The sequence below is a fragment of the Falco rusticolus genome, chromosome 1 (genome assembly GCF_015220075.1).
Source record: "Falco rusticolus isolate bFalRus1 chromosome 1, bFalRus1.pri, whole genome shotgun sequence".
Taxonomy (NCBI): Eukaryota; Metazoa; Chordata; class Aves; order Falconiformes; family Falconidae; genus Falco; species Falco rusticolus.
This window is the reverse complement of record NC_051187.1, coordinates 68,811,809-68,829,870: the sequence shown is the minus strand read 5'-3', so window position 1 is coordinate 68,829,870 and position 18,062 is coordinate 68,811,809. Positions and strand designations below refer to the sequence as shown.

Below are 18,062 nucleotides of genomic sequence, written 5' to 3'. Positions count from 1 at the left end.
ACATCTCCAAAGGTTAGTAGAATAGAGTTCAATATATGACTAACTCTTAATTTCCTACGAGAAATCCAAGTGTATTTAAATAATACTGTGGTCACCAACAGGATGCTGTAAAAAACATGGTGGTGGGAAGAGCTACGGGTAGATGACAGCTGTGAGCAAAGAAACCTCACACTCTTAGGGCATGGAATTTCCTACTATGCTTTTATCTGCTCGGTAAATTACACAAGTTTTACCCTCACATGGTAACAAAGTCCTCTCTACATTTGATTCCGCACATTCGCACATTACCTCAAGAAGCATCTTCAGACTGGTGGTAATAATAATAATAAAAACAACAACAACAATAATAATCTGTCTGTTGTTAAAAGTTTTATCATCTTGGATTTTGATATGTAAAACTGTCACCCAAATCAGATTATTTATGTACTTCACCTTTAATGCCTACCTTTTTGTTTATAAAATTATTTTTAGACAAAACTATAGAAGATTAACTGTGCAGGTTCCCATTTCTTTTACCAGTTTGGCAATAAGGAACAGCTTTTAACCAATACATCCAACACACTTCATAAAAAATACAAGCTACAAAATTCAATGGGAATTCAAAAAAATTAAATAAAACATTTTTCCTTAGGTAAAATAAATTGACATAATATGTACCTGCAGAAGTAATCTCTCAAAGGCAAGGAAGTTGTCCCATTTGGAAGTCTGTGGGTGTTTCAAAGTCTGGATCGTGGCCAGCACAAGCTGTACAAGACCACAATGGTTCTCCAAAGCTTTGAGATTATTTCTGAAAAGCTGAATGTATGAGCTGAGCTGCTCTGGGGTGACTCTGCCTGTGGAAAGGAAAACAGGACACAGCATTCAGTGGTGGCAGTGAACGTGTTAGAGAAAACTTCAGAGGCTTTCTCCACTATGGGCCTGATCCTAGCTTCACTGCAATCCCTGGGAGCTTCAAGCTGCAGCAACAGGTCAGGACAAAGACTCCATCCCTGAATTGTGGCATAAGGTATGTGGTATGACAGGTATTCAACAACACACAACAGATGCTGACATAAAGGGTAATACCTGGGTTTTTTTTTCTTTTCAGACATAGAGGGACAGTTATTTAAGCTAGGAAAATAATACTTGACGACTACTTCTAAATAATCTTTCTGTTTTTATCAAAAGTCCAATGGGAATTTGTGAGCCTTCTACCTTACACCAGACTCACACGCTCCAGCAGCTTCCTGAGGGTATATTTTTGATCAGTGTTGGCTCAAAAACCAGAGATAATGTTAGTGATTCAAAGAACTGTTTTCTGGAGCATTTCTTGGAAAGGACACTTCCAAGGCATGACTCTTCTGTTTCTGAGATGCATTAAGTGTAGCATGATTTCACCCGTTATTTGAAAATAAACACCCTGGTGCCCATACATTAGCCTGTAGATCTCTCCTTAAAAAAGCATGAGGGGAGTCATTCAGGCCAAACAAACACTACAGAATTAGCAGTTATTGCACCCAACATTGAAGTGCCAGCTAAACTGCTTAATCAGTTTATATTTTGGAAGTGATCTGTTCCAGGGAAGAAGGTCCATACTACCTACTCTGCCCCAAGCAAATCATCACAGGCCATCACACATGCCCATCACCATGCAAGGAAATACGGTGTCAAAACACGATCCTAATTGCAAGTCTGGACTGAAATCCAGACTAGGGCTGTTTCCTGGTTCCTGGCAGCGTCTGCCAGTAATGAATCATCTTCCTCAGGCAAAGCAGACCTACAGAGCAGGGATATGTGAGATGGAGTGAGAAAGGTCCTTTAACTTAAACACAACAAGCTTTGGTGTCAGGAAGGCTCTAGGCTGATGCTAGGCATAGCTTACACCACTGATCGTTTTATTCAGTATTTTTCCAGAAGGGAAAGATCTTGTAAGTCTGCTACTGTGTTTCTTCTCTGCATTTGGTTATATCATCACTTTACAAGGCTCTCCACCTGCCTCCATCCTTTCAGTATCATATAAATGGCGAATAAATCATTCCAACAGTGAATAAATGCTGAAAGCACTTTCTCTTAGTGACACCAAGGGCAGTTTTTGGAAGAGCATTTAGATTAGGGAAAACTGCTAAATAAAGCAAAAACACACAGGCTCTTTATGTGAATTTTAATGGAAAGCATCAAACTGAAAAGTCAGCAAATTAACACACAAATCAAGCTGACACCACTCAGTAGGCCCGAGAGCTGACAAAAGGCTTCCACAGTTAGCCCACATAGGCTAAAACAGCAACCACAGCCATGTGTGTTTTTAGACTAAACACTGGAGCCTTCAGTCTTGTTTTACTTCTTTTAAAGCTGTGTCAGGCAGATTTACATGGTGATTTGAAAATGTCAGTCCACCATGCCTTGCAGCATACCTTTGATAATGACTGCATTATTACCTATAGCAGTTCTGATACATTGTAGCAAATTCAAAACCTGGTAACTTGCTTCAATTGAGAAAACATGCAGTTGCCAGACCTTCCGTCATATGAAACAGTAAAATGAGAGGGCTTTCAAGACTTCTGATTTTCATTTTTTTTCAAAATTTTTTTTTCAAGAGTTTTTTTGCAGATTGTCCCTTGTGAAAGTGAATCCAGATGCAGCACTGGATCAGTCTGAGATCCATTCAGCACCATCTTAGATAAACAATCAAATTCTTTCCCACCCTCAGAGTAGCACCAAAAGAAAGTCCAACACATACATAAATATAAGTGAAATCCTGACCTTAGCAAGTAATTTACAAAATTTACATTGGTATTAAAGAGTAAGTATCACAGATGAGATGTTGGACAATATCCATGGATCCAGGGTTCAAGAGTTCCAGCAAATTTCTACACAGAAATCTCCCTGGACAGCTGGATGATAAATACAACTGTTCTAGTAGATGTGGAAAGGAATCTGGGAAAGTGACTGGTGGTAATCAGCAATTTAATTTCTTTTCCCAAGACCTAAATCCTCACCATCTTCCCTGCTGCTTGCTCACAGAGGGAGATCTCAGCACAACAGACTAAATTTAGTCTAATCCCACCCCTACCAGCCTTTTAAAGTCCCTCTGCTGTTTCAAGCCCTTTTGTGTTGCAATGTGGCAGACAGGTCCTATGAAATCAAGAGATAGATGCCAGGCACATCATCGTTTCAACTGTCATTTTGTTCCTCTAAGGCAAATCCAGAGATTCACAGGCAGAAAATGGCAACTACTGGCAGAAAGGACTTCAGTGTAAGCGTCTTGTCCTGCTGTCTTCTCTTCCTGCTCCCTCACAATCATACTCTGTTCCAAACTCCACACCTATGCACAGCCAGATGTCTGTGTGGGCACCAAAGTCTGACTTGCAAGCACTACATTATGCTGACAAAGCACTTGATCATTTTTTAGTTCCTGGATGTGGGAAGAAGTATGACCTCAACCACCTTTAATGGATTTAAAAGTACTAATAAGCTTTCCGGCACAAACACCAAGAATTCCATATTGTCTGGGAAGTAACCTTTGCCATGAATAGTTATCAAGTGTAGCATGTGTGAAACTGGTACTCTGTCTATTACTTTAAATCACAATACAGGACTTGATAAAACTAACATCTACTGAAAGCAAAATGTTTCAAAGCTTCATGCCTCTTCTGAAGTACAGGATAAAATGAGTAGGTGGTGGCTGGGAAGTCTCACAGTGAAACTCAGAAGTTAATAGAACACAGGAGGATGGGGAACAGGGAAGAAAAACAGTAATGCTGACAGAGAGATGATGCAGGTAGTGCAGGAATTAACTCAGCTAAGAAACTGAATGGTTAGTTAGGAACAACTGAAGTATGTGTGCACTAATGCAAGAATCTTGAGCAAGAGAACAGAAAAAATAGCGCAGGGAATGAAACTGGACATTACAGAAGTAAAAGGAACATGATGGACTAGGTACCAGTCTCACTACTGAGGAGCCAGTTCTGGCCAGGAAACACTGAAAGTCAGTGATGAAGCAGCTCTATTTTAGTAATCTGACAAACTGAGGATAAAAGGAACAGATAAGAGGGACTAGGCTAGAGTAGGAAAAAGAAAAGTAATATTTATTTATAAGAAATGCTGAAAATTAACTACCTTAATAGTCTAATGTTGCAAGTATGAAAAGCTTCAGGACAAACATCCAAGAAAAATATACCTTACGTCACATAGAAAAGGGTGAAAAAATGCAAAGTACATTTATCAAAGAATATCATGTCAAACTTGTATGTAACCGATTAATGAATTAATTATAATCCACATGGATTTAGCATAGCATTAACTATGCCATAACCATATTTAAGGGGGAAAAGACTAGAATTAAAAGAAATACAAGATATCTAAGAAACTTCCAAAAGTAGATGGCAGGTAATATGCAACTGTGTTGGGTCTGGCTGAGATGGAGTTAATTTTCCCGCAGCAGCCCTCGAAGCACTGTGCTTTGTACTCATAGCTAGAAAGGTGCTGGTAACACACCAGCGATTTGGCTACTGCTGAGCTGTGCTCCACCAGTGCTCCACCGCATCCAGGCTGGCTCTCCAGCATTCCCTCCTCACCAGCAGGCTGGGAATCAGCAAGATCTTGGGGGACACAGCCAGAACAGCTCATCCAAACTGATCAAAGGGATATTCCATACCATATGATGTCTGTTCAGCAATAAAAGCTAAGGGAAAGGTGGTGGCAGAAGGGAGGCATTTGTTATTTACGACGTTTATCTTCCAGAGCAGCCACCATGTGAACTAAAGCCCTGCTTCCTGGGAAGTGGCCAAACATCATCTGCTGATGGGAAGTAGAGAATAAAATCTTTAGTTTTCCTTTGCTTCCACACATGACCTTTGCTTTTGCTTTATTAAACTGCCTTTCCTCTTGACATACAAGAGGTTTTTTCCCAGCTTATTTTCTCCCCCACCCCTGTCCTGCTGAAGAGAGCAGTGAGAGCAGCTTGGAAAGCACCTAGTGTCCAGCCAAGGTCAAACCACCGCAGCAATAGAGAAGTACTAGCACACAAAAAAAAAAAAAAAAAAAAAAAAAAAAAAGGTAAAGTAAGTGTGCTTGTGTGTGCATGTACACATTTGTAATACAAATTTTGGTACTAAACAGTGTCAAAATGAGTGCTGTCACAAGGTTGTGAAAGATCATTAATATGGAGAAAGAAAAGAAGACACAGTTGGATTGCTTTGAGCACTGAACTACTCTAAGTGGGATAAAATTTAACAGTATAAAGTGCAAAATTATGCATTTTGATGCTAGGATAACAGCAGGTGCTGTTGAACTGGGAGTTAAAACCTGGAAATCACTGAAGAAGGAAATAATGTCTAGGCCTCCTCACTGTAAAAAGACAGGTACAATCCACACCAGGTGATAGAGTTACAGTAAAAAAAAAAAGACCATAGAAATGCCTGAGTACAAAGCTTCTGCCCTCCTAGAGCACGCAGTGCAGCTCCAATCACCCTCATTCCTGGAAGTTTAACTCAAAAGTTGTGCTGCCTGCACAGAGAGGATTCTATAATGATTAGGAAGACAGAGAACTTCAGTTCGGAAAGTAAAATAGAACTGACTGGCTCGTATGGGCTCCCTGCCCCACCTGGAAAAAAACAGAGTTCTCTATAAATGCACAAAAAATGTTTACATTAAGGGTCAGAATTGGTACTAAAATCAATGGGCATAAATAAGACATGAAAATATTTACACAAGACGTTAAGCAAGGTATTGGTATATCAATCAATCTTTCAACAGTAGAGACAAGAGTGGAGGCAAACAAATTTAATTTGTTCTAAGGCAGGGTTTAATGAGTGTCTAACGAGCAGTTGCATAAAAGCTCACAAGACTTAATTCAATACAAATGGCCCCCTTCAATCCTTGACTCCTACAGTAATTAGTCTGCAAACATATTGGGACATACAGATGTTAAATTCCATCTCCAACTTTCAAGAATTAAGGGCAGATCCCAAAAGAACTACAGACCACTTTTGCCAACTTTTAAACAATGGAAGCCATACCTTGTATTTATAAAAAATAGTTAATTGAAATAAATGATTTTGTTAAATATTAAAATAGCAGCACTGAATACAAGCACAGTTAACACATGCACAAATAATGATGTGTACAGTTAGACTGAATGGAAGAAATAATTCTATTACTAGTAAAGCAGTTCACTCAAGTTAGACATACTGGACCAGAAATTACCACCAACTGATATTAAAGGTCTGTCAAAAATCTTGTTTTGAGTAGTGAGAGTGTTCAAGTGGAATGAAAAGACTTTTACCTCAACAGTTAAACAAAAGTTAACTGGACAAACTGCATTTGTAGACATCAAGACATGATTCCACAGTATGACTTTTTTCCATGTTAAATTAATGCTGCAGCCTACGTAGTGTAATGCAGGCATTGCCTCAAGAAAACATTATTTTCAAGACTGATTTACTGGTAGAAGTAAATTTTCAAAATTCAGAATCCCAAAGCGCTTTGTTGTTGTTACATAAAGATTTATGGATGAAGGAGGTGTCTAAAGAGCAAAGGTCAGAATTATCAATGTGCTGTTCCAAACATAGTCCTTCATCTAACACTTAGTTAATTATCTCCATAGGGACAAGAAAACAAGTAAAGAGGAAAATACATTTTGTGACCAATTGAATAAATAAGTGGATGCTTTCCCAAGACTACAGAAACCGCCAAATACACAGCTTTAAACTTTGTTCAATTTTATGCAAGAACATAGTTTGAGCTTCACTGGCCAGAGTGCTTTTGCCGAGGTCCATTTTTCACTCGACAGAACCACAAAGAAATGACCTTGGCACACTTATGTTCACAGGCGAGATTTTTCAAGGCAGTAGAGGGCTGAAAAATTCCAAACAAATTGTTTTCCTTGTCTACAGTATTAGGAATATAGACCTATCACAGTAGCTTACCTCTGATCATGTCCAATGCTGGATATTTGCGAGGAACGTGGAACGCTCTCATACTTCACAAAGCCAACTGGGCAGCTGCACTGCTAAGGGAGTCAGATATTTCGCAAGCTAAGTGAGAGCGATTTAGTAGGACAGATGACACCCCTTATGTCTCCTTGTTAGTGTAATTCCAGATATTACTAAGTCAAAATGCTTTTCTACTTCTTAGGAGGTTTCAGTAACACTCTAATAGCAAGTGCCACAAAAATAACTTGCTCTCAACTTTTGTTTAGTTAACTTCAAAAGTCCTCCAGTCCTTAAACTGTTAATAAAGAAGAGAAGAATGCCAACTACTCCCTAGTTCTTGGAGAGATGAGAAGTAGACCAGTATGAGATGCTGTTTAGCTGGCTTTTCCACAATAAGGCTCTGGACCTGAAAAGCACTAAACCTTACAGCAGGCTGAAAGCAGATGTCGCAGGTTTACTTCCAAGACTGCACACTCGTCTCCCACAAACAAACCCATCTGCTCTGAGGTTAATGGTCACTTGTATGTGTGTCTCCCTTTTCTGCTGCAGAAGCACTAGTATCCAGATAATCCCATGGTCACAGGTATGTGCACAAACGGCAAGTCCCCATTACAGCAGTCCCAGGGTAAGTCCATCCTGGGGGTCTAAGCAGCCCCTGACGTACACCCCAAACCACAAGGCAGTGGCAGCCTCCTGCTGCCTGCCCCCAGTAGCACTGTGCCACCAAGGAAGAGCTGTGACCAGCCTTCCTTCCTTGCTGGCCCTTACTGTCCCCTGTTCCTCCTGCAGGACACAGGCGCTGTAGATCAGCTACTTTTCCCTACCTGTCGTGGGCTTTCCAGAACAATGGACCTTCAGAGAGGCACAGCCTGTCACGTCACATGTCTGAAGGTGTGTATAGCAGTGCCTTTCAAGGACATAGAAGCCATCAACAATGGTGACAACTATGCTGAGGTTTAGCAACTTCTGGCATAAAGCTATACACACAGAATAAATAAAGCTGGACTCTATTTACTACTCAACTAACGCTTGCCATCTGAGTGTGAACATCTAACCCAACTTGGCTACAGTCTCATCAGCTGCAGCATTGAGTTAGTTATCTCAAAAGCAGTTTATTATTCATCACTAGATGCACACGGTATCATTAAATCCTTGTTTTAATGCTGTTCCTATATAGATCATTTATATTCACATAAGTGTCATATGCTGTTTTAGCCACCTATCCTCACTAACCTCAGTTCTTTGCTACAAAATGGAAACAGTACTTAAATATCAGTTCCGTTACTATTCTTTTGAAATTCTTTTATACACCTTAAAACAAATAAAACCCAGTCAATTAGGTGGGACAAATATAACTAAAGCACTCTAACATAATCATCAAGATTTTGAGTTCTAAGCACCTAAATGCAGAGGATTATGACCCCAGTTATGATTTACAACTCCTAGGCTATCTGCCATTGCAAGTTCCCGAGTACATTCAGAAGGCTTTAACAAACACAACTGTTAGCTTAGCTGTCTCAGTATGGATTGATATTTTTTACTTTTTCGTCATTCAGAGCTTTTCTTGTTTTTTAAATGTATGGCCACTTCAACAATTTCCTTCTTTGTGCACTTTACCATTCTGTTTCCCCTTTTCATTGTTAAATCAGCCTGAACAAAAAAGTAACAACAATCTCTAGCCAGCATCAACATTATCTGGTTGCCCTCCCAAACATTAAAGCAAAGTTCAGAATTGTTTGAATAAAGAGGTGAAATCTTATCTCACAGAATTATAGAATCATAGAATCATTTCAGTTGGAAAAGACCTTTAAGATTATCAAGTCCAAGTGTTGACCCAGGACTGCCAAGTCCACCACTAAACCATGTCCCTACACACCACATCTACGTGGTTTTTAAACACTTCCAGGGATGGTGATTCCTCACCTCCTTGGGCAGCCTGTTCCGATGCTTACCTACCCTTTAGTGAAGAATTTTTTCCTAATATCCAATCTAAACCTCCCCTGGCATAACTTGAGGTCATTTCCTCTTGTCCTGTTGCTTGTTATCTGGGAAGAGACCTACCCCTATCTGCCTACAACCTCCTGCCAGTGAGCTGTAGAGAGCACTAAGATCCCCCCTGAGCCGCCTCCTCTCCAGACTGAACAACCCCAGATCCCTCAACCATTCCTCATAAGACTTGTTCTCTAGACCTTCACCAGCTTCATTGCCCTAACTCTCCCAGGGGTTTAGCTTCCCATTAAGCTTCCTAGGGGTCACCATCTATATTAAACTTCCAATTTAATACTGGCATACCAGAGTTTCTGAAATCCCCTTCTTAGTCTTTGACTAAATATGTATCATGGTCATATTTTACCACCTTACTTTTCACCTCTATCACTAGGTTAATAAATACTGAGTACCAGGCCAGCCCTAAAAAAACCCAGTAATCCTTCAAAACAGTAAATCACTACGATTGTAAAGGGACTTGAAATCTGCAAATTTGGTTGAATCATCTCCTGGACGCTTTAAATTTCTTGCAGAAATGAATCAACTTGTTTGTCTTAAAATAACACGCCCAAAGGATTTCAGGTGGCTTGCGCATGTCCTCATTTAGCACTAAGACATATGTTTTCAGACACTGAGTACTTCATCATGTTCTTGGCATGCCGTCTCAGAGAAAGGGAGGTCGTTGTTGTTCTTTGGTACATTATTTACAGGACTGATTATTTCTCTGACGACTTCTGGAAGGCTTCTGCAGCTGAGAATACCCTAACAATCATTTTGGGTGGAAAGCAAATAAATAGGGATGGAAAACATGATGATGTATGAATATGTATATATGTAATTCATCACGTCTCTTGTGTAACAAGTCATCCTTTGCAGGACTGAATGATGAGGCTCACACAATTATGCTTACAAAAAAGCACTGCACAAGCCACCCAGTTTTACTGTTCTACCTTAAATCTTAGACTAAGAGACTTTGCAAGCACACCAGCACGTACTGTACCCTTGGTTTAAATCCTTCAGCACGGGCTGTTCTCAGCAGCACTTCACTCTTTTACTTCTACATTGCTTTCAGCTACTATCTTTAAGTTTGCTCCCCTCCTTTTTTTGACTAGATGGTTTCTTTCTTAACGTAAAGACATTCTGAAGCCCTTTCTGTCATGTTCTAAAACACACAAAGCACGGTCCTTAGTGCTGACACCCACAACTGCCCCAGTGTTCCAGCAAAGTGCAGGTGCCATGTGTTTCCATTGTGTGCCCAGCAGACACCAGCATCAGCATCTCCCACCCCATGTTCATGAACTCTTCTGCTAATGCAAACACAGGTCATTATGGCTGATGCACACTATGAAATTAAGATATCATAGCACACCAGCCAGGGCTGCTTCCCCATTAAACAGCAGCAATGGCAGTAAATTTCCTTTTCTTGGACTTAAAGAATAAGTATTTTGTTTTTCACCCAGGTTCAAAGAGGCTTAAGGGACCTACTCCTGTGTTTTTAACCATGTCTGATCATCACAAATGGACAGTCTACAAGCACAGTGGCACTTTTTTAAAAAAATATTTAAATTCAAAACTTCAAAATATTTCTGCATCCATGTGCCAACTACATTTTAATCAAAGGTAACACACTACCAGCATATTTCTGTTTCACATCAGTGCACACGGTTCTGTGTTTCACTTCCATCTGCAAACTGTTTTATAGCAGTGAAGTGCAAGACACAATATGACATGACTTGCAATTAGGGCTTGAACCATTACCCATCCTACACCACAAAAGATATCTAGCATGCAGTAGGTTATTCACTGAACAATGAGATAGTTGAGACAAAAATACATTTCCTGAAACATTGTAAAGTAACTTAATCTAGGAACTGTTATTTTTTCAAGAATATTAAGTTACAGAACAAAAAATTTTCAAACCCAAAAACAAACCCTAAAAATTCAACAAGAGTTTAGTGTTAAACACGGTGCTTGATACTTCAGAACCAACTAAAGTAGTTCTTTAAACTTGAGGGCAAGTAGTCCCATTATTACACTCTTTTTTTTTTTTTTTTAAGGTAAATCTACTTAATGTATAATGCCGTACTAATTAAACAAAACCAAGTAAACAAAAAAAAAACCCTCCCAACCCAAAACAGTCAGAAAAAAACAGCACTTCATTTCCTAAACAAGAACAGCAAAAAGCCATTTAAAGTCACCTGCAGAGAATAACTTCCTAAAATACTGAGACAGAAAATTTGCCTCCAAATAAACTTCTTGCAATAGAGGAAGTACAGGACACTCTACAAACTTAATTTTTTCTTTAATACTATTCTGAGTAGTTTCAGTTTGGATTAAAACATCTCTCTGCCAATTTGTTTTGGTTAAAATTTATTTCATTTTGTTATGAGTGCACTTCACATTACCTGCCCCAGTCTCCTTCTCTTAATTAGGCATGTTTCCTTTAAGCAGAGGGCAGGACTTAATTCCCAGGAGGACCACTTCCAAACCCATTCCCAAAAGCTGTAGCTGTTCTTACATTAGGAGAACCCAGTGTGGTTGCACATTCCACATCATTCTTTTGATCTTTGCAATTAAGATGAAGATTTGGTATTTCAAGGTACTTTTTACAGGTAGGATGTGTAAATGACATGTTCTATTACCGTTTTTTCCTCTTCTCTCCTCAGTAAGATAGATTTTAGTGTGTACATTTCCCAGGGAAAAAAAAAAAACCCCAACCCAAAAACAAACCCACACACTTTAAGGGTCAAATTGATACTCTGGTATTAAAGATACATAAACTAGTGCACAAGTAACAGGTAGGTGTGAAATGGTGTTTTCCCCAAGTCATAAAGGAACATAACTTACTAGAATAGGAGTTTAAGGGAGGGGAGAAAGGAAAGGTGAGAGATGAAGGAAAGAAACTGGTAAGTTTAAAAAAAAAAAAAAAAAAGAAAAATTCACACAATTGGCTGAGCAGCTACAAGATCAACAGAGCTGAATAAGAATAAAAGCTACCTACAGCTGCCTTTATCGCTTTAGACTTTTCTTCTTCCTCATGAATTATACTGCACTGTTCCACCAGTTAAGAGCTCCTTCACTTTTAAACTTCTTGGTATTAGAGAGTCACAGTCTGTGTCCGGACCTGGCACAGTATCTCTTTCTCAGTTGTCAAACTCTTGCCCAAATAAAACAAATGCAGTTAACAAGAGTAAGCTTAAGTAACAATGCCTAAGAAGCCCTCTTGTTTTTATATATTTCCAGTCTTTGAGCAAAAGTCCAAAAAGGAGGATTAAAATTTACTGTTTGCTAGCACAATATTTCAACATTTGGGACACAGCAGTTTTACATTTGGGACACAGCAGTTTTCAGTTCTCTTTTCAACTGTAGAAACAATAGCACTCACTAAGAACACGCTTCATGGAAGCCCGTAGACACTAGCAAGCCTTTTGCCACATTCAACATGCTATTTTGCAGCAATCATAAAGCTTTTTTCCAGCCTTTATTTCAACTTTTTCTGTGTTTCTTTCACTTACAATAGTCTAACAGTGGATCTGTGACCTAAATCCCTCTAAAGTTCAGGATTAAATGTGTCTGTCAAGTTGAACATGAATCAGCTGTACAACCTTGTACAACCTTGCAGTGATAGAAGCAAGCCATGTACTAGATGGCATCAGCATAAACGCAGCCAGCAGGCAGGTGGAAGTGGTTATAACCTTTTATTTAGTACTTGTGAGACAGTATCTGGAGTATGAAGTTTTGTGCTCCACAGTACAAAACACACTAAAGCAGGTCGAGAGAAGGGTCACTACAATCATTTACAGGGCTAGAGAAAACAATGCACAAATAATGGCTAAAGAAGATGGGTTTGGTTAGTTTCAAGAAATAACAGCAGGGAGGGGAGCTACTTACTGTCTTCAAGGTTATAATGAGTGATTACAGAGAACACAGAGTCAGGCTTTTTGGAGGTGCACAGTGAGAGGACAAGCAGGAATGGTCATACACTGCAGCAAGTGCAAACTGTACATTAAGGAGAACATTTTCTCCACAAGGGCAGTTAAGACTGGTGCAGGGCACCCAGACAGGCTGTAAAACCATATCCTTAAACATATCCAAAATTCAGCTGAACAAGGTCCAATGTATTTATTCTAACTATTAGCTGTCTTTGGTTTTAGCAGGGGTTAGGCTTCCACAGATCCCTTCCAACATGAAATTATTCTACAATTCATCCATATTTGTGATACCACTCATTCTGTGCTAAGCTGCAGGTAGTCATCAAAAAGGGCAAGTTTGCTGAAAAGGCTTTTCAGTCAACTTCATAATACAAAATTCTTTCTCTAGGATGCACTTGATAAGAAAGGATGCAAACCGTGCTCTCAAAATGAGCCTTCTGCCACTGCTTTTACCACCAAACTTCTGCCACAATGTTACTGTTGCCTCCACAGTAACATCCATTTCCCAGCCCGGTTGCCTGAATAGGATTCCCATGAAGAGCGTAGGTACTTGCTCCTCATAACACGTGTTTCTTTCAACTACACACACTAGGCTGAAAAAGAAGGGAAAGAGGACAAACTGCAGAACACGCACATGGACATCACAGCTAACAAACATACCTCAGAATAACTGGAACTATGTTTTCTCTTTTGAGCAATTGTTTTGTACTCTCAGGGATGCTACTCTGTGTACCAGCAGGTAAGACTAAAACAAATGAATTGGCACACCACTTTCCCGAACTCAGCATCCAACCTGAAAGAAGCATAATGATTAGTGCAAAGATGGTTCCTCAGCTGATAATGCTTCTCAGCAACACTACACACAAATGCAGTGCCACTTACTGATGAAAAACAAACTTCTGCTCCTGAACACCTCCCCATCTCAGCTATTTTGTCACATCTCCCAAAAAACAGAGAAGTTTGTTGGCAGAAATACCAGTATTCTTCATCCTTTCTATTATATCTAATGAGTTACAGAGATGACCTGAAAAGCTCAGTTGCTTAAGAAAACCAGCAGGCTACATACTCTTTGCACATCTGAAGCTTGAAGCAACACATCTGTCCTAGACTGGCAAAACCAGATAACTATCAGAAGATGGGACCTGTTTAGTTAGATGAACGCTGACCACACTCAATGGGGTCAAAACCCTGAACTTCATCCTGGTGTAACACTGTACAGTGAAACAGCCATAATATCAAGTTCCTTCTACAGTTCTCAATGCAGTCATGACTATTCAGAAAGACCATCTCCATCAAGAGCTGTCAGGAAAGTCTAACTCCAAAAAGCATTTCCCTGGGAATGCAAAGGCCTACATAGAAGCCACCCAAATAGGAATATAACCAGAACTTTCAGAAACACTTCAAACTCTTCAAAAACATTTAGCACTGAGAAACAAAAGCCTTCCCGCCTCCAGGGGTGAGTGATGCAACAAACATCTGTTATATTGACCATCACTGAGACTGAGAACATTTGCTTCAGGTCAAGACTATGTTATTAGTTGCACTACAGGGAGAAATCAGGAACTCAGTATTGCAACATGCTGGAAAAACCAAATCCTTGTGGCTAGATAGTCCCACACTGCAGGACTTCTGTTACTTTTGATGAGACAAAGAGCAGACTCATTTAACTCAGGAACCGCTTGCTCAGGATCCAGGCTGCGCAGTGGAAAGAGTTCAGGTCTGAGACAAGCAACATTCCCTCTCCTTGGAAAAATGCCGAGAACAGCAGTGAGTCCTTGGAGCAGCACTGTGAGACCCACCATCAGGAATCTGGGACTCCTCGGGCTAAGCCAGGCGTGTCTCAGTTGAGTTGCTACGAGAAGCTTCCTGCTTCACAAAGATGCCTGGAGGAAGACTTTGGCTGCTGCCTCACTGATCCTGCAGCTTGCTTTCCTGATGGGTTTGGAGACCAGGTAAACAGGCCACAGAAAAATGTACATAAACATCCCCCAAAACAGCCTACAGTATGATCTCCTCTCTGCATCAGGAAGGGCCATAGTGCCTCCCAAGCCTAGTGGTTATCCAGGTACCCATCACTCAACCAGAGATGTGCTGCAGAAGGGATCCAAACACCCTGCAGACTGCTTTGAGCCCTACAATGATGATCTGCCTTCTCCTCCTCTGTAAGGACCTCAAACCCAGACTGACATTGTCTCACTACTTGTCTCTATCACAGAATTATCCTAATGGCTGGCCAGGGTAGATTTTAGATATCCAAGATCAGAACTGATTTATCTAGCAAGATATGTGTGTACTCATCTTCTTTATTACAGCTCATTTTCTTAGTGAGTAGCTTTTATACCTAAAGTTTATCCCAGGAATTGATGGTATTTAATATTTTTACACTGGTCTTGTCAAGAATAAATAGCATGTTAAACACCATTACAGTCCAGTGCAAGTTTTCAATAAAAAAATAAAAATGTACATTTTGTATTTTATATTCTTTACAGTTTTAGATAAGGTATTCATCTCTATTTTCCTTCCATTTTAAGGTACTTTTATAACTCAAAACATTTCATATCTCCAGGCTAAAATGCCAGGTCTTCCTATTTCTACACAAATTTTAGAGTTCAATTCAACCCATGTAAACTAGACCATCAGAGAATGTTACTGTATTCCTCTTTATTTCACAAACCCTGAGGCTTTGCTAATTTTATTGTAAGTTTGATCTTTCAAACTGTATTTGTACAGTTAAATGGAAAGAAACGAAAAGGCTTTTCTGCTGCTAACAAGGGCTTGTGTAAAAGCAGGCTGCACTTTGTTTTTGTTACTATACCAATGTTTCAGCTTTCATCAGTCTCCAGGCCAGTAAAAAGACACAATGAAAGAATTCAGACTCAATCAAGGTTTACTGTGCTCTTTTCAAACAGAAGAGCAAGGGTGTTTCTAAAGCCACAAAAGAACATTTATAGCAAGGTTTTTACCACTGCCAAATACTATGCTAATAGCAAAGCTTTCAACAAGAGATTCATGGGCTGCCATGTTCAGAAGATGATTAAGATATGCATCAGACCTATGAAGAACTGAACAGGAAGTAAATGAATGGAAAAGCCAGCAACCTTTCTGCCGTACTGTAAGTCAGGCTGTCTCAGAGTAGAACTCCTTGCAGTCATATACTTTAAAAGCTGAGCAGAAGTAATCCCTTTCCATTATTTACAATCTTTCTTGAATTTAGCAGAACACACAAAATCTCACCAAAAAGCTATTTAAATGATCTTCTAAATTTCCAAATAAAGATCATTTCAAAAGGAGACTTAATTCTTTAAATAAATTTATTTAAACGCTAGGATTTTTATCAGGCCAAAATAATTTACACCTATACATTTATACCTATATAATGGGATATCTGACCAGAATTTGGCAAATATGCATCTTCCTCAGATACTGACCAGCATTCATTTGGGTATCCAACCTACAAATGGAACTACCTCTAGAGGCAAAACAGCTGATATAGTTCTTAAAATGCATTGTTTGTTGTTTTCTTGGAGTGTGTGTGTGTTTTTTAGTGGTGCTGGTTGTTTTTTTTTAAACAGACTGCGTGTGTATTTATATAAAGATACAGAATATTTTAATGCTTCTTTATTTCAATGGACATATGGCAAAAGACAGCTCCACCTGTTTACATGTAAACACATACTGTTCCAGGAAATGTATCTATCTACGTAAAAGGGTTAAGGCAAAACTCCAATGTACCTACTATGTTAGTAATGTGGTTTCAGTGCACTTATCTCATCCTGTAAAGATGGCGCTTAATGTCAGCATGCCCACAGTAAGCAACACCAAACAAATACTCCCCGAAAGCCAGTACTGGCAGCATTACTAAACTCCACAGGAAATTAGATCTTCAAAACCCATATACCCATGTTATGTATTTACGGATGGAACAAATTAAATAGTAAGTAAACAGGATGTAGCATGCATAAAGCCTTTATGCTGGCTGGAATTCTGCACAGTGCTTTGCCTGCCTCCTCCAGAACTGACCTCAGAAAAATCAAATGTGCTACATAGCTATCCAGCTCAGGTTTTGTTCCGTAAGGAAAGGGAAAAGTAGCTCCATAGTTTTGTGTTCTAGTTTGTTTTATGGACCATAACTTGTCATTTTGTCTCCCTCTATGATGCAGTTTCCTAAGACTTGCAATTCGCCTTTAAAAAGAAATAGGACTTCAAATTGCTTGCAATAAACAGTTCTGGACAGCTTACTAGCCTGTGTCACTTGCTGAAGTTTGTAACAACATAGTTCTTTCACTCAAAGTGAAATGACAGACAAAATATGCAGTTTCCTCAGGCATAAATGGAAGAAAACAGTAAAAAAAAAGGCAAATCCCCCTTGAAGATGGTGTAAAACCACTTAATGTTCCATCTGAGAACCTGAGTATGAAGCAGCTACAGCAAAAGGAGAGATTCATGCTCTATTTACAAATTTTGTGGAGATGGTCTTAAATTTGAAATGGCGCTTGCTTCAAAAGCTTCACCCAAAATTTTCAATGACCTGTTGCCAGCTCATCTTCAGCCGCCTTCTTTCTACACTGATCCCTTCTGAAACAGTCAATAGGACTTCCAGACATCCCCACTACCACTTTCCTTGACACAGCTAATGAAATGAATATGCAAATCAAGAACACCTGAGAGCAGTGCTCCAATCTATTCAGCTCAACAAATATGGCCAAAATTGCTTATTTTCTTTATTTCTCTTTCTTCTCCTTCCTCAGAACTCCTCTCTCCACCCTTGCTGATTTCAGCCAGAGAAGATGGAGTTCCCAGTGGCCTGCAGACATTTGGGGGCATTGGGGAATGGACATGTCTCCTTCTACATTTCTCCTACGCCTTTCCTTGCAGGAGGAGGAGGAGACCACATTCAGAAGATATCAGAAAGCAAAATCTTGAGCTGTGTGTCCTCCCACAGCTAACTGTTGGAGCTCCTGCCACATGCAGCCAGGCAGAGAAAGAGGAAAATTGGCTGTCAGGCACCTTGCTTGCAAGAGTAATGTGGGCAAGCACATGCACACCTCAGAGTAATAAGCAGCCTTTCAAAGCCCAGAAAACAACAGAATTTATTTTCCTTGCACTGAAAATATGGAAACAGGATAGGATCAGATTTCCCATCACTGCACAGGGCTCCCACACTGCCAGTGTCACACATGGTGCAGTTTTTCAGGCAGGTGGCCACTGCAGGAGGGCTCAGCTACACCAAACG

At 39.8% G+C, this 18,062-nt stretch overlaps 1 protein-coding gene across 1 annotated transcript in view; it reads right to left on the bottom strand.

Annotated features, from left to right (window-relative positions):
- Positions 1-18,062, bottom strand: part of SCFD2 (sec1 family domain containing 2) — a 199,777-nt gene that overhangs the window by 144,993 nt on the left and 36,722 nt on the right. The window contains exon 5 of the mRNA XM_037393632.1: positions 658-833. Coding sequence (XP_037249529.1) covers positions 658-833 — 176 coding nt within the window. The remainder of the gene's footprint in view (positions 1-657; positions 834-18,062) is intronic.